The 8253-nt window shown below is 67.4% G+C and overlaps 1 protein-coding gene across 1 annotated transcript in view; it reads left to right on the top strand.

Annotated features, from left to right (window-relative positions):
- The first annotated feature begins 117 nt into the window (after positions 1-117).
- The window catches only part of WNK3 (WNK lysine deficient protein kinase 3), an 11390-nt gene continuing 3254 nt past the window's right edge, over positions 118-8253 (top strand). The window contains exons 1-18 of the mRNA XM_026079442.1: positions 118-185; positions 296-705; positions 1455-1627; positions 2560-2780; positions 2858-3015; positions 3095-3183; positions 3260-3479; positions 3564-3783; positions 3871-4160; positions 4279-5547; positions 5652-5707; positions 5804-5933; positions 6009-6125; positions 6211-6324; positions 6422-6461; positions 6555-6656; positions 6750-7801; positions 7889-8248. Of these exons, the coding sequence (XP_025935227.1) occupies positions 334-705; positions 1455-1627; positions 2560-2780; positions 2858-3015; positions 3095-3183; positions 3260-3479; positions 3564-3783; positions 3871-4160; positions 4279-5547; positions 5652-5707; positions 5804-5933; positions 6009-6125; positions 6211-6324; positions 6422-6461; positions 6555-6656; positions 6750-7801; positions 7889-8248 (4983 nt within the window). The 5' untranslated portion in view covers positions 118-185; positions 296-333. The remainder of the gene's footprint in view (positions 186-295; positions 706-1454; positions 1628-2559; positions 2781-2857; positions 3016-3094; positions 3184-3259; positions 3480-3563; positions 3784-3870; positions 4161-4278; positions 5548-5651; positions 5708-5803; positions 5934-6008; positions 6126-6210; positions 6325-6421; positions 6462-6554; positions 6657-6749; positions 7802-7888; positions 8249-8253) is intronic.

Below are 8253 nucleotides of genomic sequence, written 5' to 3'. Positions count from 1 at the left end.
GGGCTATAGGGGCGGCCGCCCCCGGAAGTCCTGGGCGCGGAGGAAGTGGGGGGCGGCTGCAGCGGAGCCCCCCGGAGGGCCGGCGCCGGCAGGGGCTGGTGCCCGCCCCACACCGTGGCTTTTGTTCCCCCCTGCGCACAGGTCCCCACCACGGACAGGCGGACGGACGGATGCCAGCCGAGCAGGTGAGAGCGGCCGCCCCCAGGGAGAGGGGGGCAGCGGGGGCGTCTCTGCGCCCAGCATCTCCTCCTCCTCCTCCTCCTCTTCCTCCTCCTCCTCCTCCTCCTCCTCGTAGGTGGCGATGGCAGCACCCCAATAGGTGCCGCGGGGACCATGGCCACCGACTCTGGGGAGCCCGGTGGCAGTGGCAGCACAGAGCAGCCCCGCGCGGCCTCCCCGGAGGCTCCTGCCGCCGCCGCTCCGGAGAGGAAGCGTTTCTTCCGCAAGAGCGTGGAGCTGGTGGAGGAGGAGCAGCAGCGCGCGGCGGCGGCGGAGCGGGGTCCTGAGGCGCGGGGTGACGGCAGCAGCGGCCGTGAGAAGGCCAAGCAGGACATCGAGGAGGAGGCGGAGATGAAGGCGGTGGCCACCTCGCCAGGCGGCCGCTTCCTCAAGTTTGACATCGAGCTGGGCCGCGGCGCCTTCAAGACCGTCTTCAAGGGCTTTGACACCGACACCTGGGTGGAGGTGGCCTGGTGCGAGCTGCAGGTGAGCCTGGCTTGTGCTGCTGCCGGCGTGGCGACGCGGCGCCCCCAGCACGCCCGCTGGCCCTCCCCGCTCGCATCTCCATGAAGGAAGCTCCAAACTCGCCCGCGAACCCTCGCATCCACCCCCGAGCCTCAAGTTTATCCCTCAAACCCTTCTGCGCGCCCCACGTTCAGTTCTTAAATCCATCATAAGTCTCCAGTTTATCTTCCAAACCCATCTGTAAATCATGCATTTCATTCTTAAATTCATTGACAACACCCCAATGTGTTAAGTGCTCTGTCCCAGCTCACGGCTTAACTTCTAAAACGCATTAAGCCACCCCAATCCATTAGATAGCCTGTGCCATTTGTTAATCAGTCTCTTAACTTCATTAAGCTGTCCTTCAGCTTCATCAGTTAATGCCACCGACTGCAAAACGTGCCGATAAACCTCCTAAGTTTGTTCTTTGTCCAATGAGCCCTGTCCGTGAGCCTGTCCTTCCCCCGCTTCGGAGCCCTTTTTCCCCATGGAAACGCCTTTAACCCGGCCAAATTCGTGGCCCCGCTAAGGAGCCCAGCCGCCCCGGCACGGCGATGGGCACAGGGCCATGGCGAATTCTTTACAGCCTCCTCTAATGAGCCACAAAGCGGCCACAGGGAATAGAGAGAGCTTTGGCAGCGGTGCGGTGGCAGGCGAGGCGCTGGCCGTGGCTCGTTTTGGGGAGGCTGACGGCGAATCTGGGGATGCCGCGGGGCCCCTTCACCCCCCAGGACCGGAAGCTGACCAAGGCCGAGCAGCAGCGGTTCAAGGAGGAGGCTGAGATGCTCAAGGGGCTGCAGCACCCCAACATTGTCCGCTTCTACGACTCCTGGGAGTCCACGCTCAAGGGCAAGAAGTGCATCGTCCTCGTCACCGAGCTCATGACGTCCGGCACCCTCAAGACGTGAGTGGCGCCGGACCCCAATTTGGGGACGCTGTGAGGGGTTTGGGGGTGCAGCGAGGGGCTTTGGGGATCAAGCGAGGGGTTTGGGGACATGGCAAGGTGGTTTGGGCGAGCCAAACTTTGGGGATGCAGCGAGGGGTTTGGGGACACGATGAGGTGGTTTGGGTGAGCCCAGGTTTGGGGACATGGCGAGGGGGTCTGGAACGCCATGAGGGGGTTTGGGGACAAAGCGAGGGGTTTGGGGACATGGCGAGAGAGTTTGGGTGAGCCAAGCTTTGAGGACACACTGAGGAGGCTTGGGGACATGGTGAGGGTCTCTGGGATGTGGTGAGGGGGTATGGGGGTGCTGCAAGGGGCAAGGGGACACCATGAGGGAGTTTGGGGATACAACGAGAGGCTTTGGGGGAGCCAAGCTTTGGGGATGTGGCAAGGGGGTTTGGGGGCACAGCGAGGGGGTTTGGGGGCACAGCGAAGGGTTTAGGTGAGCCCAGGTGTGGGGACATGGCGAGGGGATTTGGGGACATGACAAGGGGGTTCAGGTGAGCCCAGGTTTGGGGGTGCAGCAAGGGGGTTCAGAGATGCTGTGGGGAGTGTGGGGACACCGTGAGGGGTTTGTGGATAAAGCGAGGGGCTTTGGGGATGTGGTGAGGGTGTTCGGATGAGCCCAGGTTCGGGGGCGTGTCAGAGGGGCTTGGGGCAGTGAGGAGGTTTGCAGACACAGTGAGGGGGTTTAGGGACGCCCAGGTTTGGGGACGTGTCGAAGGGGTTTGGGGACATGGCGAGGGGGGTTGGTTGAGCCTGGGCTTGGGTGCTCGGGGACATGTCGAAGGGCTCAGGGATGGGACGAGGGGCCCCGGCCAGGGCTGGCGCGGGCAGCAGGGCCGGGGCGGGCACCGGAGAGTGGCGGTCTCCTGCCTGCTGCTGCCCCGCAGGTACCTGAAGCGCTTCAAGGTGATGAAGCCCAAGGTGCTGCGGAGCTGGTGCCGGCAGATCCTCAAGGGGCTGCACTTCCTGCACACCCGCACGCCGCCCATCATCCACCGTGACCTCAAGTGTGACAACATCTTCATCACTGGCCCCACCGGCTCCGTCAAGATCGGAGACCTGGGCCTGGCCACCCTCATGCGCACCTCCTTCGCCAAGAGCGTCATTGGTGAGCCGGGGTGCCGCGGCTGCTGTGCCGCCGCTGCTGCCGCCCCGCGCCGGCTCAGCTCGCTGCTGCCCTTGCAGGCACCCCCGAGTTCATGGCACCGGAGATGTACGAGGAGCGCTACGACGAGTCAGTGGACGTCTACGCCTTTGGCATGTGCATGCTGGAGATGGGCACCTCTGAGTACCCCTACTCCGAGTGCCAGAATGCTGCCCAGATCTACCGCAAAGTGACCAGCGTGGGTGCCGCTACAGGGCTGCGGGGAGGCAGGCGCCCCCTCCCCAGTGCCAGGTCTCAGCTCTGCCCTCCCCTCTCAGGGCATCAAGCCGGCCAGCTTCAACAAGGTGACGGACCCCGAGGTGAAGGAGATCATCGAGGGCTGCATCCGGCAGAACAAGGCTGAGAGGTAGGAGAGGCGGGGGGCCACGGTGGCGCCCTTGGCGTGTCCCCACCGCCCCCTGGCCCCCCTCGCTTGCCCCCAGGCTCTCCATCCGCGACCTGCTGAACCACGCGTTCTTCGCCGAGGACACGGGCCTGCGCGTGGAGCTGGCAGAGGATGACGGGGGCTGCGACTCCTCGCTTGCACTGCGCCTCTGGGTGGAGGACCCCAAGAAGCTGAAGGGGAAGCACAAGGACAACGAGGCCATCGAGTTCAGCTTCAACTTGGAGGCCGATGTCCCCGAGGAGGTGGCCTACGAGATGGTGAGCGGCACTAGGGACGGGGGGCGCGTGGGGCCCCAGTGGGGATGAGGGGCTGCCCTCACCCCCAACCCGCCCTCTTGCTAGGTGAAATCCGGCTTCTTTCATGAGAGCGATTCCAAGGCGGTGGCCAAATCCATCCGGGACAGGCTGGCGCTGGTGAGGAAGACGCGGGAGCGGAGGCAGGCCGATGAGCGGCGGGACCCCCCAGGCCGGGGAGCGCCCGGCGGCCCCGAGAGTGAGGACACCGAGGTGGACCAGCACGTGCGGCAGCAGCTGCTGCAGCAAGACCCGGGTCGCGCCACAGGTACGACCCCCCCTCCCCCCAGCCCCCTGTTTCACGCCTCCACCACGCCCCAGCACTCAGCGCTGCCTCGCTTTTCCTCCCGCGCAGCTGATGGCCTCTCCGAGAATGGTGCCATCCCTGACGCCTCCGGCCTCACGGCTGCCGCTGCAGAGCCGCCAGGCCCAGCCGAGCACCTCTACCCACTGCCGCTCACCGGGTGCTACCAGGGGGTAAGAGGCTCCCCGGGGGTCGCCACGGTGCCGCATGTCAGCAGCGGTGGGTTTTCCGCCCCCGTTGCAGCCGCCTTCGTCCTCTCGCAGCCGCCGAACCTGGGCTGCCCCCCGCCGCTGGCCCCATTGCCCGCCTGTGTCTCGCCCCGGCAGCACCCACCACTCGCGGTAGGTCCCCAGCGCCATGGGGCAGCTCGTCCGGCCCCAGCGTGACTTTCTGCCCCGGTCTGGGGAGGGGGAGCGCAGTGCCCCTAAATCCCTGCCGTGCTTCCTGTTCCCCCCGCAGCACCTCGAGTCCCAGGCCGCCTTTGGGGCAGAGGCACCGGAGCCGGCACCCACTGCTGCCTCCCCTCCACGCGCCCCGCCGGAGCCCCCGGCCACCGATGGGGAGCTGGGGCCCGCCGCCACCCCACTGCAACAGGGCTCCCGCTCGGGGCCCCTGGCGGCCGTGGCGCAGCTGCCACCGGCTCCGAGCAGGCCGGGCCCTGCGGTGCAGCCGCAGGCAGCCACCGCAATGCAGCCAAGTGCCGCCACGCAGCCGGTGGACGCAGCGCGGCCACGGACGGTCCCCGAGATGCAGCCAATTGCCGTGATGCAGCCAGCGGCCGCGATGCAGCCCCAGGCAGTGCCTGGGATGCAGCAAGTTGCCGTGATGCAGCCGCAGACAGTTCCTGTGATGCAGCCACCTCCCCCAGTGCAGCCAGCAGCCCCGATGCAGCCGCAGACCGTCTCCACAATGCAGCAAGTCACCACGATGCAACCACTGATGGTCCCTGCGATGCCGCAGGTGGCCGCGATGCAGCCACAGCCGCTCCCTGTGATGCAGCCATTGGCTATGGTGCAGCCGCAGGTGTTTTCCGGGATGCAGCAAGTCACTGCGATGCAGACACTCCCCAGGATGCAGCCGGTTCCCCCAATGCAGCCAGCAGCCGGGATGCAGCCGCAGCCACTCCCTGGGATGCAGCCGTCAGCTGCGATGCAGCCGCAGACAGTCCCTGAGATGCAACAAGCTGCTGCAATGCAGCCGGCGGCCGTGGTGCAGCCCCAGGTGGTTCCTGTGATGCAGCCAGTCCCCACGATGCAGCCACAGCCGGTTCCCGGGATGCAGACGGCAGCCACAATGCAGCCGCAGACAGTTCCTGGGATGCAGCCGATCCCCACGATGCAGCCGCAGGTGGTTCCCGGGATGCAGCAAGTCGCTGCAATGCAGCCGCAGATGCTCCCTGAGATGCCGCAAGTTGCGGCAATGCAGCCAGCGGCCGCAATGCCGCTGGCCCCAGGGCTGCAGCCGGCTTCTGCCGCGCACCTGCCGCCGGCCCTGCCCTTTGCCGCCCCATCCGAGGGGGTCCTGCCAGAGCCAGAGCCGCTGGGCGACCGCGTTGGCCCTGCGCCAGAGCCGCCAGTGGCGTTCACCTTTGCCGTGCTGGAGCCCCCGGGCTTTTCCACCTTCCCAGGATACCCGCCGGAGCCAGCGGCCTTCCTCCAGCCCGGCTATGCACCTTGGAGCCTTGCCAGCGCCGTGGCTGCCCCACACCTGGGGCAGGAGGCTGCGCAGGTTTGGGGGCGGCCCCCTGCCGCTGTTTCCCTCTCCGAGGGCCGTGCTGGGGTTTCACGCGGCGGCGACTGCCGGCTCCCGCTCGCATCCCGCTCTCTCCACAGGCTTCGCAGCCAGAGCAGCCAGCAGCGGCCACAGTGAAGCCGGAGGCGGCCTCGGGGTGAGCGGGCTTGGGGCGGGCAGTGAGGGGGACGGACAGGCAGACGGATGGGTGCAGCCTTCCCTGTCTCACCCACCACTGCCGTCCCCTCCACAGCCCCGATGGCGCCACTGCCGCCCCGGGTGGCCACGAGCTCGCCGGCGGCAAGGCCGAGCGCAGCCGGCAGCGCCGGGCCTCCTGCCCCCGGCCAGATAAAGGCGCCCGCTTCCAGCTGACGGTGCTGCAGGTGGGTGGGGGACACCAGGGGCGGGGGGAGCGCGGCAGCCCCGCACACTCACTGCCCTCCTCTCTCCCGCTGCAGGTCTCGGCACCGGGGGACAACACGGTGGAGTGCCAGCTGGAGACCCACGACAGCAAGATGGTGACGTTCAAGTTCGACGCCGATGGGGACGCCCCCGAGGACATCGCCGACTACATGGTGAGCGCCACTGCTGCCGCCCCAGCTGCTGCGCGCTGACGACCTACCGCATCGTTAATGCCGCCACCTTTGCCACTGCCACCAGGTTGAAGACAACTTCGTGCTGGAGGGCGAGAGGGAGAAGTTTGTGGAGGAGCTGCAGGCCATCGTGGCGCAGGCACGGGAGATCCTCCGCAGCCCCCCCTCCACAGCCCCCCAGGTAGGGCCACGTCTCCCCGTCCCCAGTGCCGGCGTCTTCCCCCTTCCCGGTGTCTCCCCCTTCCCGGCGTTTTCTCCTCCCTGGCGTCTCCATGCAGGCAGGGCCACCCGAGCCGGTGCAGAGTGCCCCAGCCAGCGGTGAGTACAGGGCGGCCTGGCCAGTCACGGTGGGGGCGGTTCGCGCCGTGGGGCTCGGCTCAAAGCCCGCTGGCGTGTCCCCGCCGCCGCCAGGCGAAGGCGCCCCCCAGTCATCCCCCGTTGGTCGCTGGCGCTTCTGCATCAACCAGACCATCAGGAACCGGGAGGCTCCAGGGCCCCCAGTGCCTGGCCCCGGTGAGTGAGCACTGCTGCCCTTGTTGCCACACGGGGGGAAGAAACGTGGCAGACGCCCCAGTGACAGCTGTGTCCCCCCCCGGGTTGCCGCAGGTGCGGAGAAGCCCACACAGAGTCAGCCGCCCCCAGAGACACTCAGTGTCGGGGCCACGGAGACGGAGGCGCCCAGAGGGCCAGACACGTCCGTGCCCCGAGGCTCGGAGCCGGACGTCCCCCGAGGTCTGGAGACGTTCGTCCCCCAAGGTCCAGAGCCATTTGTGCCCCGCGGCTTGGAGACATCCGTGCCCCGAGGCTCGGAGCCGGACGTCCCCCGAGGTCCGGAGACGTTCGTCCCCCAAGGTCCAGAGCCATTTGTGCCCCGCGGCTTGGAGACATCCGTGCCCCGAAGCTTGGAGCCGGACGTCCCCCGAGGTCCGGAGACGTTTGTCTCCCAAGGAGCAGAGATGTTTGTCCCCCAAGCCCTGGAGACATCCGTCCCCCAAGGTTCGGACAGATTCGTCCCTCAAGGTCTGGAGATGTTCGTGCCTCACGGTTCAGAGCCAGACGTTCCCCGAGGTCCGGAGACATCCATTGCCCAAGGTCTGGAGATATCTGTCTCCCACGGTCTGGAGACATCCAGCCTCTGTGGTGCAGAGCCAGATGTCCCTCGAGGTCTGGAGACGTTCGTCCCCCCCGGCTCGGAGATGTTCGTCCTCCATGGTCCGGAGACATCCATCCCTCGAGGTCTGGAAATGTTCATCCCCCAAATCCCAGAGATGTCTGTACCCCAAGTCCCGGAGCCGTCCGTGCCCCAAAGTCCAGAGCCGCACGTCCCGCAAGCCCCGGAGACATCTGTTCCCCGAGGTCCAGAGCTGCCTGCGCCTCAAGCAGCGGAGCCGGAGGCCACCGCAGCCCGGGAGCTGGAGGAGGTGCTGGGGCGGGAGCCGGAGGCATCAGACAGCGAGGGCCCGCCGAAGCGGGACTTCGCCGACACCGGCATCCGCACACTGGACGAGAAGCTGCGGACGCTGCTGTACCCGGAGCACGGCTGTGGCGAGAGCCAGCGGGACAGCCCCAGCCTCGAGTCGCCTCCCTCCTCCTCCTTCTCCTCCTCCTCCTCCTCTTCCTCTTCCTCGGAGAGCCTCGGTGGCCCCCCGGGGCGCCATGTGAGTCATGGGGGCTCGGCGGGGCCGGGCCGGGGGCCAGCAGGGGGCGGCGGTGGCGGGGCTGGCTCGGGACCCCGCTCTCCGCAGGAGCCGCCGCCGCCGGAGAGAGCCGAGGGCCACGCCGCTGCCACCGCTGCACCACCGCCGCCGCCGCGCCCCGGAGCCGCGCGCCTGCAGGCAGCAGGAGGTGGATATTTCGGCCTCAGGTTTACTTGCCCTAGTCTCAAAAACCCCATTAGCAAGAAAACGTGGACCCGCAAATTAAAAAGCTGGGCCTACAGGCTCCGCCAGCCCGCCGCCTTGTTCAAGAGGGCCAAACCCCGGCAAGGTAGCGTCGCCTCGCGCGGGGGCTCGCGCCTAGGCTCCCCATCGCTCGTTTGCTTCCTTTGCCCCCTCCCCGGTTTGTTTTGCCCCCGCCGCCACCCTCCCATCGTTTTGCCATTCCACGTAGC

Source organism: Apteryx rowi, unplaced genomic scaffold, assembly GCF_003343035.1.
Source record: "Apteryx rowi isolate R43461 unplaced genomic scaffold, aptRow1 scaffold_1147, whole genome shotgun sequence".
NCBI lineage: Eukaryota > Metazoa > Chordata > Aves > Apterygiformes > Apterygidae > Apteryx > Apteryx rowi.
This window is presented reverse-complemented; position numbering and strand designations above follow the sequence as displayed.